We start from the raw sequence: 18,747 nt of genomic DNA on the forward strand, positions 1-18,747 counted from the left end.
AACGATTTCCTCAAAGGAAACAAGTTTCCAGGGCCTGGAAAATGACGTCCTCGATAACGAAGGATTTAATCCTGGCTTCTAGACTTGGTCCTTTCGCACGCTTACTAAGAGGACCAAGCGCCAGCAGCCGGGAGCCGCGCACAGACCAGCGTTTGCGGAGCGCCCGGGCTGGGAGAACCGGCGCACAGCGAGGCCGCCGGGAACTTGTGTGGCGGGCCAGGTTGCCCGCCGGACGCACAGCCTGCGCACGCGCAAGCAGCCAATCAGGCCGGGCGGGCGCGTCGGGGGCGGGGCGTGCGCCGGGTGTCCGGGCCGCTGCCTGGTGAGGCGCGAGTCCTTGCAGGCCGGAGGCTGTGCGCCGCCGTTTCGCGCGCTCAGCATGCTGCTTTTGGCTATAGGCTCCTCGGGGGCCGCCGGACTGCGGCTCAGCGGGAGGCGGACGGCCTTGTGGAGGGCCGGCGCGCTCCGAGGCCCCAAAGCGGCCGTCTGCCGGGCGGCCTCCACCGGCCGGCCCTTGGGGCTGGGTCGCGGCGGGAGCGTGGGGCTGCGGGGAGCCGCCTCCTTTCTCCGGAATCGCGAGCTCGCGCAGGTCGGCCGTCGCAGGGCTCGCAGGCCAGGGTTGCCGGGGAAGGGACGGGCGTAGGTCGGGCTTGCGGGGCTCCCCTCGCGGCTCTCCGTGGCTGGAGTGCGTGGGGAGCCGTCCTCTGAGGGGTTTGCAGAAGCAGCAGGCCGAGGCCTTGGGGACCGCGGGGTGCCTGCCGTGGGAGTGTGGTTCCTTTTCTGGGCGTTTTCAAGCACTTCACAGGTTGGCTCCAGGTCCAGCAGGTTTGTGATGACGACTTGGTTTAGTTCCTTTTGTACTCTTGGGCAGAAGCTCAGAAGGGCTCATTTGCCAAGAGATTTTGCGTGCAGTACATGCAAATCACCGAAACAACTCAGATAACCTGATTTGGAGTTTGCCTACCTGTTAGGTGACTCTATTGGTAGGCATTCCTTTGGTCCCTGGGAAAAAGAGCGATATGGATGTTAATCCTTTCCTTTGAATCTGAACAAATTGCCTCTCAGGTCTGTCTTGTAAAATGTCAGGATGGGCAGATCTGGGAGAAGTGTCTGAAGTGGAAATTGGAATGTCATTAAATACCCACGTAGAGGAACTAAGCGTGTCTTTTACATTTTGAAGTGTGTGTGCTGTGAAATTCATTTTCAGGTGTTCAGGGACCTTGTGTGTGCCTGGAAATTTGATGTAGGATTTCAGGTAAAAAATGTTTTGTTTGGGGGGAAGCAAGGTATTTTCAAGGCCTTTAGGGAAAGTGGGGCTTTGTTTTTTAATAACAGCTACATTATACATATTTAAAACATAGATCTCCCATCCACTGGTCCACTCCCCAAAGCTCAATCCAAGTCTCCTATGTGGGTGGCAAGGACCCAACCACTTGAACCTCACTTGCTGCCCGCCAGGGTGTGCACTCCCAGGAAGTCAGCACCAGAAGCAGAGCCAGACACTTCAGTGTAGGATGTGAGCATCTCACAGAGATGTCTTAATTGTGGTGCCAAATGCCTACCCCAAAATTTATTTTTTGAAAAGCTAATGTATTGAAATCAAATGAAAATTATATTCTCATTAAGAGTGAGGTAGAAAAAACTGTTCCACTAAACTCAGTTTTTACTTATTCAACGTCACACTAGACTTAAAAACCTGAATTGTGTTGCAAACCTGGGAAATCATAAGATGACCGTTTCTGTTTATGACTGGAATCAATGAAAGCCATTTTGGTAGCCACTTTGATGGCTTTGGCTCTGTCATTTGTTTAGCAGAATTCTTCATGCAACAAATTCTCATTATATTTAAAAAATAAAATATAAGTATTTCACAGTTGTTCTAAAATACAGTTCACTAGGTGCTCATTTGAAATTGGTCTGTGTTTCAATAGATACCCGTTTGTTGGGCAGGATGTGTTCGATGCTTACGTACACAGATTGACAACTCAGAAGATGGAAGACTGATTTATACTGGGAATCTGGCCCGGGCAGTATTTGGTGGGTAATTGAAAGTCAGAATATTTCCTTATTTTGCTTTTCTTGTAGGAAAGAGTATTGGCCTATGTTATCTATTGTATTAGCATCTCTTAATTGCAAGACATAAGGAAAATAAGATTATACAAATGTATATTTTATTCTTGAGGTCTGTTGAGATATAGAAATTGAGAACTTTGTATTTTTAAGAGATGTTAAAAATGTTTGAAGGTTGTATTATGACTTTGTGATTTTTAAAAAAGATGTATTTATTTATTTTAAAGGAAAAGTTACAGAGAGGCAGAGCGTTGGGGGGGGGGGGGCGTTCTTCCATCTGCTGATTCACTCCCCAAATGGCTGCAACGGCCAGAGCTGGGCTGATCCAGAGCCAGGACCCAGGAGCTTCTTCTGGGTCTCCTACTCCAGTGCAGGGGCTCAAGGACTTGGGTCATCTTCCACTGCTTTCCCAGGCCATAGCAGAGAGCTGGATTGGAAGTGCAGCAGCCAGTTCTCAAGTCTGTGCCCATATGGGATGCAGCACTGCGTAAACACTTTGGGGTTTAAATGCCTACATAAGATCCTTTTCAGTCCTTGACAGAAATTTTTAATTTTTTGCTTGATCTGTTTCTTAAGATTTTTATTTATATATTTGAGAGATAGAGTTACAGTCAAAGAGAGGGAAAGAGCTTTACCCTCCGTGCCACAGCACCAGCCCCAATGACTTTGTGATATTATCTCTGGACACTCATACTTAGGTTCTTTGGTCACCTCTCTTGGGGTATTTAATAACAAAGTAAAACAAAAAGTGTATATTTGTATTTGAATGTGCAGAGGAGAAAACAGAGTGGTATCTCTTAAGAATGTTTATCTTTGGGGAGTAGGGTAGAGGAATGTATTATTCTGATCTTGATTTACTAAAATACTATCAAGGAGCAATTTAGAAGGAAATAAACTTTGCTTCAGTTTCTAATTTGGAGATTTTAACTCCAACATTGGGTGGCCCTAAGGGTTTAGGTATCTGGTGAGGCTGGAAGACAGTGGAGGGATGTTTACATGGCAAGTGAGGAAGCAGAGAGAGACGCAAGAAACACTGGGCTTACATAGCGAACCCACTAACCCACTGCTGAGAACTTACGACAAGCCCTCCTGGCTTGAAGACCTCTCACCAAGGCTACCTCTCAGATGCCATAATTAGATCAACTGTTAACGTAAGACTTTGGGGTTTAAACGCCTACATGAGACCCTGTTCAGTCCGTGACAGAAATTTTTTAATTTTTTGCTTCATCTGTTTTTTTTTTTTAAGATTTTTATTTATATATTTGAGAGATAACAGTTACAGTCAGAGAGAGGGAAAGATGGAGAGAAAGGTCTTCCATATGCTGGTTCTTTCCTCGAATGGCCACAGTGGCCAGCTCTGGGCCGATGTGGAGCCAGGAGCTACTTCTGGGTCTCCTACATGGGTGCAGGGGCCCAAGGACTTGGGCCATCTTCCACTGCTTTCCCAAGCCATAAGCAGGGAGCTGGATCGAAAGAAAAGCAGCTGGGACGCAAACTGGCATCTATATGTGATGCTGGGCTGCAGGTGGGTGGCTTAGCCTATTACGCCGTAGTGCTGCCCCGCCCCCCCCCCCTTTTTTTTTTTTAAGATTTATTCATTTGGGGCCAGCGCTGTGGCACAGCAGGTTAACACCCTGGCCTGAAGTGCCAGCATCCCATATGGGTGCCAGTTCTAGTCCCGGCTGTTCCTCTTCTGATCCAGCTCTTTGCTGTGACCTGGGATAGCAGTGGAAGATGGTCCAGGTCCTTGGGACCCTGCACCTGCGTAGGAGACCGGGAGGAGGCTCCTGGCTCCTGGCTTTGGATCGGTGTAGCTCCGGCCATTGTGGCCATCTGGGGAGTGAGCCAGCAGAGGGAAGACCTCTCTACCTCTCTCTTTAGCTCTTTCAAATGAATAAAATAAATCTTTAAAAAAAAAACAGAAATCACAAATATATTTAAAAAAAGATTTATTTATTTATTTGAAAGGCAGAGTTATACAGAGAGAGGAAGAGACAGAGACAGAGAGAGAGAGAGAGAGAGATCAATCTTCCATCTGCTGGTTCGCTCCCCAAATGGCTGCAGCAGCCAGGGCTGGGCCAGGCTGAAGCCAGGAGTCAGTAGCTTCTTTCAGATCTCCCACATGGGTGGAGAGGCCCATCTTCCACTGCTTTCCCAGGTCCATTAACAGGGACTGGATCAGAAGTGCAGCTGCCAGGTCTTGGACCAACACCCATATAGGATGCAGGTGTTATAGGTGGCAGCTTTATCCACTGTGCCACAGTGCTGGCCCTTGCTTCATCTATTTCTAAATTTGACAGTTAAATTGAACACATAATGGTTCTTTTATAATTGGAAAATATATAAATTATTTATTTGCTCAGGTCATCTTAGCATTTACAGCTGGTGTTTAGTGCCTTTCCCAGATGGTACAGTTATCAGGAAAAGGAAAAGACAGCATATTAAATAGCTGCAAGTTTACAACAGTTCCTTGGATCACAATTTAGTAGAGAAAGTCAGAAGAACTTAGTGTGGTATGTGATAGTTTACATTTCCGAAGGTTGTATTTTGTTTTAATTATCTCCCAAGTATAAGCTAAAATATCTGGAGGATTACTTTATAGCTATGTATGACCACAAGTTTTCAACACTGGTATTTGCATTTGTGTTTTTGGTGGTTAAGTTGCCAAGTGATCATCTGAAATATACTCTGGAAATTCAAGGTCCCAAGTGTGTGGAATTACAGTGTGTTTAAAGTACAGTTATAGCTATTTTGAGCTTTTTAGGAATAAAGACTGATTATAGTCCTGTTGAGTGAGGTTCAGAAATTATTGGAAGAATTAATTTCAGATGTCCAGGAATTTCTTTGGAAATCATTGCACGGATAGGCCTTTGAGTCTGATGTCCTGTCTCAGGTCTGGGGTTCCTGGATTAATGCCATTAAGATGTACTTTAATAGTGATCTCCATGGTACCTTCTGTATGGCTGCAGACACCATTTTTTCAAATAAAAGAAAGATTTACCTATTTGTGTCTTGCACCCATTTGACTCCTTTCTGGAAAGGAAAGGAGAGGGGCTAGTTTTGGTGTGGGTAGAGTGTAATATGTATTACAAGGCATAATTGTCCATAGTATTCTAAGTTGTAGAATTGTAACTTGCAGAGGAATTTAATATTTGAGTTCTTTAAATGTTATGATTAATAGAAAGTCTATTTATTAGGAATTAGTATTTCTGTGTAGAAACTGAGAAGACGTTAGGATAGAGGTTGACATGCTTAAAGTTTCTGTGTACTACCAAGTGGTTCTTAGTCTAATGACACTTGAAGGTCCTTTGAGTTGACAGTTATTGTAAATTCAGCAACAGATAATTACCAGTGTCGTCCTAGCATTACTTGTGCATTGTGTCAGGGGTGTTGTTTAAAGATAATGCAGTCTGGTAGGAAAGAAAAAGTGAATACATAGTAATAATTGTGGTAAGTAATTATAGTATTAGAGAATAAATTTGAGATAAAGTAGATACATCATTTTCCTTCCCCCCCGAAACCTTTTATTTAAGGTATACAAATTATATGTATTTCATAAATACAACTTTATGAACTTAGTGATTCTTCTCACCATACCCAAATCTCCCACCTTTCTTCCTCCTCTTCTATTTCCATTCTTATTTTTTACTAAGATCTATTTTCAATTAATTTTATACACATAAGATTAACTGTATACTAAGTAATGAGTCTATGTCTTCCTTTAGATCCATTATTAAAGACATTTATTTATTTGAAAGGCAGAGTTACAGAGAGGCAGAAGCAGAGAGAGAGAGAGAATGAATGAATGAATGAATGAGAATCTTCCATCCATTGGGACACTCCCCATGTGGCCGCAATAGCTGAAGCTGGGCTGATCAGGAGCTTATTTGAGTTCTTCCATGCGGGTGCAGGTGTCCAAAGACTTGGGCTGTCCTCTGCTGTATTCCCAGGGTATGGCAGAGAGCTGGATTGGAAGTGGAGCAGCCGGGATTCAAACCAGCCCCCATATGGGATGCCAGTACAGTAAGTGGCGGCTTTACCCACTACACCGCAGTGCCGGCCCCAGCCTTTCTTTTAAATAGCCAGATGCCCTGTAATTAGGTACATATATGTTTATTGTAGTCATATCTTCCTGTTGAATTGATCCCTTAGTCATTACGTAGTGCCCTTCTTTGTCTGTTTTAACAGTTTTTGTGTTAAAGTATTTTGTCTGATATTAGGATGACTACACCAGCTCCTTTTAGTTTTCTGTTAGCGTGGAATATCTTTCCATCCTTTCACTTTCAGTCTATGTGTATCTTTATTGGTGAGGTGTGGTTCTTGTAGGCAGCAAATAGATAGGTTTTGTTTTTTAATCCATTCAGCCAGTCTGTATCTTTTTACTGGAGAGTTGAGGCCAATTACATTCAAGGTGACTATTGATAAATAATGACTAGGCCCTGCAGTTTTTCCATAAATTTTCCTATTATTTACTTTGGATTTCCTTTGTACTTTTACTGGGAGATTTTTCTACCTTCACCTTCTTTCATAGTGATGACCATGTTTCTCTGTTTCTGTGTGTAGCACATCCTTAAGCATCTTTTTGTAAGGCTGGATGGGCAGTGACAAATTCTTTCAATTTCTGTTATGGAAGGTCTTTATTTCACCTTCATTCATAAATGAGAGTTTTGCAAGGTATTATATTCTGGGTTGACAGTTTTTTTCTCTTAAGACTAGGAATACTCTTCATGTTTTGCTGTGGAGAGTTTGACTACCATGTGTTGTGGTGAGGTACTTTTCTGTTTATCTATTAGGAGTTCTATGTGTTTCCTGTACCTGGACGTCCCTTTCTTTCTTCATATTAGGGAAGTTTTCTGTGATTATTTCACTAAACAGGCCTTCCAATCCATTCTTTCTGCTTCTTCAGGAACTTGTTGGGTCATTTGAATTATCCCATAAATCTCCAACACTGTTTTGTAGTTTTCTAATTTCTTTTTGGTCTGACTGTAAAATTTCTAGAGATATGTCTTCTAACTGGATATTCTTTCTTCTGCCTCACCACATCTGTTGTCAGGGTCTACTTCTGCATTTTTTATTTGATCTATTGAATTCTTCATTTCTGATATTTCATTTTGATTTATCTTTAAAATATCAATTTCTTGGGAAAATTTTCATTCATGACATGTATGGATTTCTTTAATTTGTGGATTTGTTTCTGATTACTTCTAAGTAATTCTACAATCAATTTTGTGAATTTTGTTTCTGGCATTTCTTCAATTTCTTCATCTTCACATTCTTGTACTGAACTGTTGTTATGTTCCTTTAGGGGCATCATGTTGTCTTCCTTATTCTTGTTTCTTGAGTTGCTGTGTTCATTTTTAGGTATTTGTGGAGTTCCTTTTTTTTTCTTCACTGTGATAGCTTTTGTCTTTGGACTATGCCTCTCTGACTAGTGGAGTATCTGCTCTTTCAGTGAATACTCTGAGGTATATGCTGGGTGTGGCCAGGGAGCTCTGTTCACTGTTCTAGGGTGAGGGGAGCGTGCAAGGCAACACCCATGCTGGGCATGGTAAATCTCTCTCTTTTTTTAATCAGAGGGGAGGTTAAATCTGTTCTGTTGGCGCAGTCTCTCGCTCACCCCCTCTCCTCCAAGGAGCCCAGCCTGGGTGCTGGCTGCAGTAGGTACAATATTCATCCATGCTGCTACAAGAAGCACACAAAAGACCTGTGCAGTCCTTGGTGTGAATACAGATCTCACTGCAATGACCCTCACCAGGGAATTAGGAAGCCCCGAGCGTGTGGAGCCACCCACAGTGACTGCCCAAAGACCTAGCCACACCTTGCGCCCTCTCATGCAGCCACAGTGTTTTCCTAGTCCTAGCACATACGGCTCCCACAGTCTTGAGCATCCTGCCCCCTGTCAGTTCTCTCAGCCAGACTCAGGCATCTCCTCTTGACTGGTTGCTGGCATGCAGACACAAGCTGTTGCAGCTGTTATATTTATCCAAAATGGTGCTCCCTTCCTCTCGGATAGTTACAGGGTGCTGGTGTTGGGTGGTAGGGAGGAGAAATGTGCCCCCTTTTTTTCCTCTAGATAGGCAGGTACACTGTCCCCCACAGGATTCCAAGCTGGACTCATGCCAGGCTCTTCCCGCAGCTTCATCGCCAGTGTCTTGGGCTGCTGCAGTCTGGTCTTAACCTCACTCTCCAGAGCTGGTGCTGAGATTCTCGGCTGTTGGGGTCCTGAGTTGTGCGTATATCTACAACCTCCATGTAGATCCACAGTGTCTCTCTCTAATTTGCATGGAGTTTCCTCTGTAGTTTTCTCTCTCAACTCTTCCCTGAGATTGTACTCTCTTCCCTTTTTTTAAACTATCTTCCCCTAAATTAGAGCAGTAAGCTCCCTCTGTATTCCTCCATCTTGGAATTCCTGAGATACATCATTTTTCAGATTAGAAACAAAGAGAGTGGTAGAACAGAAAGTGTCCCATTAGGGTGGCATCTCACCAAGATCTTTTAAGATGAGTGGAATTGGACTGGTGTTGTGGCATAGCAGGCAAAGCTGCTGCCTGCAACACTAGCATTCCATGTAGGTGCCAGTTGGTGGCAACTCCACCCTGGATGTTGCAGCCATTTGGGGAATGAACCAGCAGATGGAAGACCTCTCTCTGTTTCTCCTTTTCTCTTTAACACTGAATTTCAAGTAAATAGATAAATATTTAATTTTTTTAAAAAAAGATGAGTGGTGGAATTTAAATTTGAAGAGCTATGAAAGGAAGTCATTCCAGGCCTGGAAGTAGTTTGACCAAAGGCATGAAGAATAGAGAAGCCAGCCAGTGTTGTGGTGCGGTGCCAGCATCCCGTTTAGGTGCCAGTTTGAGTCCCAGCTGCTCCACTTCTGATCCAGCTCCCTGCCGATGCACCTGGAAGGCAGCAGCAGATAGCCTGGGTGCTTGGGCCCCTGCAACCATGTGGGAGACCTGGAAGAAGCTCCAGGCTCCTGGCCTCAGCCTATCCCAGCCTTGGCTGTTGTGGCCATTTGAGGAGTGAACCAACGGATGGAAGACATCTCTCTGTCTCCTCTGTCTCTTCTCTGTAGCTCTTTCATATAAATAAATCTTTGAAAAAAAAGATAAACCAGGATAAGTTTAGAAGTTACTTCCTTCCAGGCAAAGTAAAGCATATGTTTGTGTTAGTTTGCTTGGGCTTCTGTAATAAATTACCACAAATTTGGTGACTTAAAAAAATAGAAAATTAGTTCCCACAGTTCTGGAGACTAGATGTGTAAATTAAAGGTCACCAGGGCCAGGCTGCTTGCAGGCTTATAGGAAGGATTCTGCCATACGTCTTCTAGTTCTTGTGGCTCCTGGCAGACCTTGGAATTCTTTGGTTACAGCTGTGTAACTCCAATCTGCCTCCCTAAGTGACCACTTGCATGTTTCTGATTGTCCTTGTCTATCCTTATAAGGTCACAGTCATTGAATTTAGGTCCTATACTAATCCAGTATGATCTCATCTTGATCTTTAATTAAATTTGCAAAGACCCTATTTCCAAATTTGGTCATATTCTGAGGTTGTTAGTGGACATGAATTTTTCGGGGAACACTGACCCTCTACAATGTGACAAAGGTATAAAAGGTATTTATTTTGGAAAGACTGAGGAGACATTTTTATACGAGGTAGTTTGGTTCTCAATGTATCCCATGAGTGCCAATGTCATGGCAACTTTATGTGGGAAGAGGGGAGAAGGAAATATTTTTAAATTACCAACAGAAGATAATTAAGCCTTCAGCTAGCAGCAACGTGTTAGAGTGCTTTGTTATATCTTTAGTAACAATATGTTGTCAAACTTGATTTTCCCGGTTTTGTTTAAAAAACAGTGTCTTTATATCTTTAATTACATGTTTCTTATAAGTGAAGTTTAGCCCCATTTTATCTGTTTAAAAGCTATGTGTGTTTTTGCTGTTAAAGTTGTTGATTTTCTCATATTCTACAAATGTTTAATATAGTGGGAATATTAACTGTTTGTGATATAAGTTGAAAATATTTTTACAGCTCATTTGTGTATGTACATTTTAAAAAATATATCCCCAATACCAATTTCTTCCCTTTTGCGTCTGTATTTTGAGACATAGTTAGAAAAGTTTTCCCATCCCAGATTATAAAGGAATTCATGGATATTTTCTTTTTATACCTCTATATTTTTAATTTTTACATTAAAAATTTTTAATGAGGTCCTTTTAAAAATTTATTTATTTATTGGAGAGTCAGCGACAGAGAGACAGACAGTGGCATACAGATAGACAATCCAGAGCTTCCTGTGGATGGCAGAAACCCAAACATTTAAGTCATTACTCCTGCCTCCCAGGGTCTGCAATAGCAGGAATGTGGAATTTGAAGCCAAACCCAGGCACTCCAACGTAGGGTGAAGATATTTAAACTGTTAGGCCAAATGCCTGCTCCTAATTTTTACACCTAAATCTTTGAAGTGCTTAGAATTCTTTTAGTGTATGGGATGAGTGTTAAATTGAATTTTATCTTTTACTGCTTGGCTATCCTGTTGTCTCAACACCACTTGTAAAATGTCCATGTTTTTTCCAGTGCTTTTAGATTAGATCTTTGTCCTAAACCAAATTTCTGTGTGTAATTGTCTTTATATCTGGATTTTCCATTTTGTTCCGTTGAGCTTCTGTTTATCTGTGCACTAGTACCATACTGTTTATTTTTTAAACATTTTTTTTTTTTTTTGACAGAGTGGACACAGAGAGAGAGACAGAGAGAAAGGTTTTCCTTTTACTGTTGGTTCACCCCCCAATGGCCGCTGCAGCCAGAGCACCGCGCTGATCTGAAGCCAGGAGCCAGGTGCTTCTCCTGGTCTCCCATGCGGGTGCAGGGCCCAAACACTTGGGCTATCCTCCACTGCCCTCCCGGGCCACAGCAGAGAGCTAGCCTGGAAGAGGAGCAACCGGAACAGAATCCGGCGCCCCGACCGGGACTAGAACCCCGGGTACCGGTGTCACAGGCAGAGGATTAGCTTAGTTAGTCACGGCACTGGCCTAAACATTTATTTATTTGATTTGAATGAGTTACAGAGAGAAAGGGAGACACGGGGGTGGGGAAAGGTCTTCCATCCATTGGTTCACTCCCCAATTGGATGGAGCTGAGCTGATCCAAAGCCAGGAGCCAGGAGTTCCTTTGGATCTCTCATGTGGGTATAGAGGCCCAAAGACTTGGGCCATTTTCTGCTGCTTTCCCAGGCCATAGCAGAGACCTGGATAAGAAGTGGAACTTGGGCCAGTGCCGTGGCTCACTAGGCTAATCCTCCGCCTGCAGCGCCGGCATCTGGGTTCTAGTCCTGGTCCGGGCGCCGGATTCTGTCCCGGTTGCCCCTCTTCCAGGCCAGCTCTCTGCTGTGGCCCGGGAGGGCAGTGGAGGATGGCCCAAGTCCTTGGGCCCTGCACCCACATGGGAGACCAGGAGAAGCACCTGGCTCCTGGCTTCGGATCAGCGCAGCGCTCTGGCTGCAGCAGCCATTGCGGGGTGAACCAACAGTAAAAGAAAAACCTTTCTGTTTCTCTCTCTCTGTGTCCACTCTGCCTGTCAAAAAAAAAGAAAAAGAAAAAAGTGGAACTTGAACTGGCGCCCATATGGGTGCCGGCACTGCAAGTGACAGCCTTTTTTATTTATTTATTTATTTATTTTTGGACAGGCAGAGTGGACAGTGAGAGAGAGAGACAGAGAGAAAGGTCTTCCTTTGCTGTTGGTTCACCCTCCAATGGCCGCCGCAGCCGGCGCACCGCACTGATCCGATGGCAGGAGCCAGGTACTTATCCTGGTCTCCCATGGGATGCAGGGCCCAAGCACTTGGGCCATCCTCCACTGCACTCCCTGGCCACAGCAGAGAGCTGGCCTGGAAGAGGGGCAACCGGGACAGAATTTGGCGCCCCGACCGGGACTAGAACCTGGTGTGCCGGCGCCGCTAGGCGGAGGATTAGCCTAGTGAGCCGCGGCTGCGGCTCAAGTGACAGCCTTTTACCCGCTATGCCATAGCTCTAGTCTCACCATACTTTTTTTTTTTTTTTTTTTTTTTGACAGGCAGAGTTAGACAGTGAGAGAGAGAGAGACAGAGAGAAAGGTCTTCCTTTTCCGTTGGTTCACCCCACAATGGCCGCTATGGCCGGCAAGCTGCGCTGATCTGAAGCCAGGAGCCAGGTGCTTCCTCCTGGTCTCCCATGCGGGTGCAGGGCCCAAGGACCTGGGCCATCCTCCACTGCCTTCCCGGGCCACAGCAGAGAGCTGGACTGGAAGAGGAGCAACCGGGACAGACTCTGGCGCCCCAACTGGGACTAGAACCCGGGGTGCTGGTGCCACAGGCGGATTAGCCTGTTGAGCCGCGGTGCCGGCCTCACCATACTATTTTAATTATAGAATCCATTATGGTTTAGTACTCATACATATTTGAAGAGTTACCTCTCCCTAATGATATTTTTTTTCTGTTGTTTTTCCAAATGAACTTTATAATCACCTTGTTTAGGATCTCACCTTGTCTATTTTCCAAATATATATTATTTTTAATTAGACTCACATTATTAAAATTATAAATTACAACAAGCACAATTTACATTTTAAGGTTTTTTTATTGTGGTGAAATATCCATAACATAAAATTTACCATTTTAGCCGGCGCCGTGGCTCAATAGGCTAATCCTCCACCTTGCGGCGCCGGCACACCGGGTTCTAGTCCCGGTTGGGGCGCCGGATTCTGTCCCGGTTGCCCCTCTTCCAGGCCAGCTCTCTGCTATGGCCAGGGAGTGCAGTGGAGGATGGCCCAGGTGCTTGGGCCCTGCACCCCATGGGAGACCAGGAAAAAGCACCTGGCTCCTGGCTCCTGCCAGGATCAGCGCGGTGCGCCGGCTGCAGCGGCGGCCATTGGAGGGTGAACCAGCGGCAAAGGAAGACCTTTCTCTCTCTGTCTCTCTCTCTCACTGTCCACTCTGCCTGTCAAAAAAAAAAAAAAAAAAAAAAAAAAAAAAATTTACCATTTTAAGCATTTTTAAGTGCACAGTTCAAAATCACTTATTTTTAATTTTCCTAATGTGATAGATAAAAGATACCTCAAAGTTTTAATATTTTTTATAGAAAGCTTTAATTTAATAAATATAATTTTCATAAGAACAACTTTTGGATTCTAGCAGTCTCAGTTTTAATTTTAATGCCTTTACTTACTAAAAAGAAGTTGAATACCTTTCCACTGTGTTTCTTAATTACTTGTATTATTTCTTTGTTGATTTGCTGTTATAATTCTGGGTGTCTAGCCTGATAGAATTCCCCATGTTTGAACATTTAAGGTTATATATGTGGGAGTGCTTGTTCACAGAGAATTTTGACAATCTACTGTCAAAGCAACTTCTATAGTTTTGATAAGTACTAAATCTTTTATTGGGGATTTGAGGTAGAGAGACTGTATAACTCTAAAGCAGATTTGCTTCTTGGAGAAGGTACATTGGTAATGGAGTCTGGAGCCAAATATGTTTCTGGGTTTGACTCCCAGGCCTGCCTTTGGTAGTTAGGGGATATTGCACAAGTGCTTCATTTTTCTAATTTCTTAAGTGGTAGTTATGATTTTATCCCTATTTCACATCTCCCTCATAGGGCTTTTCTGTAGATTTGATGAATAAAATATGTAACATGTTTAAAACATGGCCTGTAATAAGCACTGTATTTGTTCTCTGATTTTTGTTGTTCTTATTTAAAGAAAGATGGAAGAATTAGTAGGATAGATTGATTCTTCTATAAAATTTAAAAGCAGTAATCCTCCAATTTTTCTTCCATTTTAGGTGTGAAATGTTTCTCTTACTCTACAAGTGTGATCAGTCTTGCATTTCTACCATACATTTTTGCACAAAATAATATATTTGGAAGTCTGCCTTTGCAAGTCTTATTTTATGGCATCATAGGAAGCTTTACATTGATCACCCCAGCTCTGCTTCACTTTGTTACGAAAGGCTACGTTGTTCGGTTATATCACAAGGCTGCAACAGACACTTACAAAGCCATTACTTACAACGTTGTGCTTTCAGAAACAAGCACAGTGTTTCACCAGAGTGACGTGAGGGTTCCAGACAGCACACATGTGTTTACCACATTTTATGCTAAAACAAAATCACTGTTAGTTAATCCAATGCTCTTTCCAAACCCTGAAGACTATGACCATCTGATGGGTTATGACAAACCATTCACTTTTGATATGGAAGAAGACAGTGAAAAAAAACAGCTTAAGGATGAGAAATGAGAGCCTGTTGTTTTTATTTGTACTTAAATGTGATTTATGTTTCAGTATGTAATAATAAAAATTGCCTTTACTTTTGTATTCTGTTAGTAATTGTTAAAAATAATTTGTATTATCAGTTGTGGATTAATTTTCAGAGAATTATGTTTCTTTATAATAAAATAAGCTATATTTGAGAAATAAAACATAGTTGTATACCATTTGTGTTTAAAGGAAAGTGTGGTTATATCTGTACAGGTTGGTATATGTGTGGGTAATTGAAGAGCTATATAATTATTGTGATTGCCTCTAAACTGTGTCAGATGCCAAAGGCAAATGGGAAAGTTGCTTTTTCCTTTGTGTTTAGATTTTTCTAATTGTGTGAATATTCTTTTCAGACATTAAAAAGCATGTTGAAAAATTTAAAAATCTTGGGAATTAGTGTTTACTGTCTTTTGGTTCACAATACCTGGTATTTGCATCTCTGGCATGGTTCCCACAATAAGAATGTCCATAGTTAGCTATAAGGGAAATGTCTTAGGTGGCCCTATGTGTTCCTCCAAGTTAACTCTCCTCCCTTGGTGCACACTGTCACGTAGGACAATCATTGGCACTGAACAGATGGACAGTGCCTTCTCTGAAGTGGTGATTTATATGCAAGCATTATCAAGAATAGGCATTTTGAGATTTTCATGTCTAATTGTAATATAGAAATTGATTCTTGAAAAAGATTTCTAGTGAGAAGCAAGAGGCCTCAAATCCTGCCGTTTAGGAGGCTGGCATTGTGGCATGGCAGGTAAATCCACCACCTACCTGTGATGCTGGCATTCCATATGGGCCCTGGTTCGAGTCCTGGCTGCTGCACTTATGATCCAGCTCCCTGCTAATGGTCTGGGAAAGCATCAGAAGGTGGACCAAGTGCTTGGTCCCCTGCCACCCACGTGGGAGACCTGGATGAAGCTCCTGGTTGTGGCCATCTTAGGAGAGAACCAGTGAATGGAAGCTCTCTTTCTCTCCCTTTCTGTAACTCTGACTTTCAAACTAAATAAACATATCTTTAAAAGAAATCATGCTAATTATATCAGGGATGTTTATTCAGTTTCTCAAGGGTGCTTGAAACTGTGCTACTTACCAGTTACAGAAAGAACAAAACATCCGGTCAATGGAGCTGGCTAACATTGCCTCTGGCAGCCATACTTGTAAATTTAATTCAGTCTCTTTGGCTTGCAGATTTAAGGGAGTTTGTCGGAAGCACTAGGAGCGTAGAGGAAGATCATTCAAGACAGGCTGGTACTTATTCATTAGAGATAGCTTGAAGCAGGAAAACCAGCCTGAGACTTGTATCAGCCAACTCAGAACTTGCCAGCTGGTCTGAGTGGTCTGTGCCTGCCTGCTTTCTGTCCTTTGTGGCAGGAGATATTGATTATGCCTGTTAGCCTAGCAGTGAGTGAGATAATCTTTCTATAAAGTTTCCCCCATAATCAGGTGTTCTTTATGGATAGATTAGATGGTGGAAGCAAAGGGAAAAAAAATCACTCCTAATTCCTCCTAGAACTATAGCGTTTTAAAAGTTATTTTCCAACACAGCTTCTCTTAAGAATTTGTTCTGAGTACAATGTAACTCTAAATGTCCCATACCCCTGTGATCGTTTTGTTGCCTGTGTAGTGGAGTGAAAAAGCTTTGTTTTATTACTGATCTCTGAATAATTCAAAAGACCACTTGGTTGGTTAGGGGGAAAATGACTTTTCAAGGGTACTCACCAAGGAGTGAGAGCAGGACATTTTACAAAGGGTTAACATGCATGGGATGTGGTGCTGCTTCTAAGCAGAAACAGCTCAGGCCAAGGCGAGGAGAAATAGACACCTTCTCTTACCTCTTCACTTCCCTGCATCCCAGGGGAGGTAATGAATCCCCAGTTGTCCAGAGGAGGGGCAGTGAATCGGTTTTGTTTGAATCTTGAAAAAAGATAATCTACACTGACATCTGGGTTACCCTTTGTCCATAAATGTATCCTTGCAGTCCTTTTCCTTAATGTAAATTTTACTGTAGGGAAAGACTTTGGAAGCAAAATGAATGACAATTTTAGCTTGGGCATTAAAGTTGTAGTCTGCTTTCAGAACATCTTACACTTGGGTTTTCTTTTCATTGAAAATTTCATCCGTACAAAAGTAGAATCATACAGTGAACTTGCAAGGTATCATCTAGATTCAACAATAACCAGAATACCGTGAATATTGTTTCTTTTTAAAGATTGGTTTATTTATGGGCACATCATTGTGGCACAGGGGGTTAAGCTGCCACCTGCAACACTTATGTCCCATATAGGTCCCGGTTTATGTCCTGGCTGCTTTGCTTCTGACACAGCTCCCTGCTGTAAGCAGGGTAAGCAGCAGAAGGTGGCCCAAGTCCTTGGTCCCCTGCACCCACATGGGAGTCTGAATTGAGTTCAAGGCTCCAGGTTTCAGCTTGACCCAGCGTGGCTGTTGTGGCCATTTGGGGAGTGAACCAGGGAAGGTAGATTTTTTCCCACCCCCTGCCCAAGTTTGCCTTTCAGATAAATGCATAAATCTGAGTTATGAATATATTAGAAAGGCAAAGTATGTGAGAGACAAATCTTCCATCCGCTGGTTCACAAAATGCTGCAATGGCTGGAGTCTGGAAGTCCATGTGGGTGGCAGGGGCCCAGTCTGGGCCATCATCTGCTGTTTTCCCAGGTGCATTACCAGGGAGCTAGAACAGAGCAGAGTAGCTGGAACTTTTAACTGCTTAACTCACTGTGGCACAACATTGGCCCCTGTTTCTCGTTCCTCTGCCCTCCTCCCTTCTTTCCATCTTCCTCCCTCTCCCCCTTCCCCCTCCTCCTAGTTTTCATTTACTTCAAGGCAAAGACAGACGTCTTCTATCTGCTGGTTCACTGCCGAAATGCCTGCAACAGCTAGGGCTGGGTCAGGCCAAAGCCAGGATCCCAGGACTCCCTTGAGGTCTTCCACATGGGTGGCAGGGGCCCCAAGCACTTGAGCCACCACCTTCTACCTTCCAGGATGCATTAGCAGAAAGCTGGATTTGAAGTGGAGCTGCTGGGACTCAGGACTTGAGCCAGTACTCCAATGTGGGATGTGGCTCTCAAACTGCGGCTTAACCTGTTGAGCCATGACCCCAAAGTGTTTCGTCTAATCCTGACCACTTGCTCTCTACCTCATTTGGAAGAAAATCCCAGCCATAATATTTCTTAAATATTTAATTCTGTAACTAAAAGACAAGGATATCTTTTTTTTAACTTTTATTTAATGAATATAAATTTCCAAAGTACAGCTTATGGTTTACAATGGCTCCCCCCCATAACTTCCCTCCCACCCGCAACCCTCCCCTTTCCCTCTCCCTCCCCCCTTCCATTCACATCAAGATTCATTTTCAATTCTCTTTATATACAGAAGATCAGTTTAGCATATATTAAATAAAGATTTCAACAGTTTGCACCCCCATAGAAACACAAAGTGAAATATACTGTTTGAGTACTAGTTATAGCATTAAATCTCAATGTACAGCACATTAAGGACAGAGATCCTACATGAGGAGAAAGTGCACAGTGACTCCTGTTGTTGACTTAACAAATTGACACTCTTGTTTATGGCATCAGTAATCACCCTAGGCTCTTGTCATGAGTCGCCAAGGCTATGGAAGCCTTTTGAGTTCACCAACTCTGATCATATTTAGACAAGGTCGTAGTCAAAGTAGAAGTTCTCTCCTCCCTTCAGAGAAAGGTACCTCTTTTTTTTTTTTTTTTTTTTTTTTTCCAGAGTGTTTTGGCTTTCCATGCCTGTAATACTCTCATGGGCTTTTCAGCCAGATCCGCGTGCCTTAAGGGCTGATTCTGAGGCCAGAGTGCTGTTTAGGACATCTGCCATTCTATGGGTCTGCTGTGTATCTCGCTTCCCATGTTGGATCGTTCTCTCCCTTTTTTAGTCTATCAGCTAGTATTTGCAGACACTAGTAAGACAAGAATATCTTAAAAACAAAATTGCAGGCCGGCGCCGCGGCTCACTAGGCTAATCCTCCGCCTTGCGGCGCCGGCACACCAGGTTCTAGTCCCAGTCGGGGCACCGGATTCTATCCTGGTTGCCCCTCTTCCAGGCCAGCTCTCTGCTGTGGCCAGGGAGTGCAGTGGAGGATGGCCCTAGTATTTGGGTCCTACACCCCATGGGAGACCAGGAGAAGCACCTGGCTCCTGCCATCGGATCAGCGCGGTGTGCCGGCCGCAGTGCCCCGGCCGCAGCAGCCTTTGGAGGGTGAACCAACGGCAAAGGAAGACCTTTCTCTCTGTCTCTCTCTCTCACTGTCCACTCTGCCTGTCAAATAAATAAACAAACAAATAAATAAATAAATAAATAAAATTGCAAAACCATGATCCTATCTACAAAAAATTATCCTAT

General features: G+C 43.5%; 1 protein-coding gene across 2 annotated transcripts; it reads left to right on the forward strand.

Annotated features, from left to right (window-relative positions):
* Nucleotides 1–270: 270 nt before the first annotated feature.
* On the forward strand, nucleotides 271–14,745 carry TMEM70 (transmembrane protein 70). 2 transcript variants are annotated; one of them, XM_070075226.1, is made up of 4 exons: nucleotides 279–589; nucleotides 1,208–1,255; nucleotides 1,932–2,037; nucleotides 13,886–14,745. In XM_070075226.1, exons 1-4 carry the CDS (start codon nucleotides 380–382, stop codon nucleotides 14,338–14,340), a joined length of 819 nt encoding a protein of 272 aa, XP_069931327.1. In that variant the 5' UTR covers nucleotides 279–379; the 3' UTR covers nucleotides 14,341–14,745. The 2 variants fall into 2 exon arrangements, with proteins under 2 accessions (XP_002710688.2, XP_069931327.1); XM_002710642.5 differs by lacking the exon at nucleotides 1,208–1,255 and having other exon boundaries at nucleotides 271–589.
* Nucleotides 14,746–18,747: the final 4,002 nt, after the last annotated feature.

The sequence above is a fragment of the Oryctolagus cuniculus genome, chromosome 6 (genome assembly GCF_964237555.1).
Source record: "Oryctolagus cuniculus chromosome 6, mOryCun1.1, whole genome shotgun sequence".
NCBI classification, from domain to species: Eukaryota; Metazoa; Chordata; class Mammalia; order Lagomorpha; family Leporidae; genus Oryctolagus; species Oryctolagus cuniculus.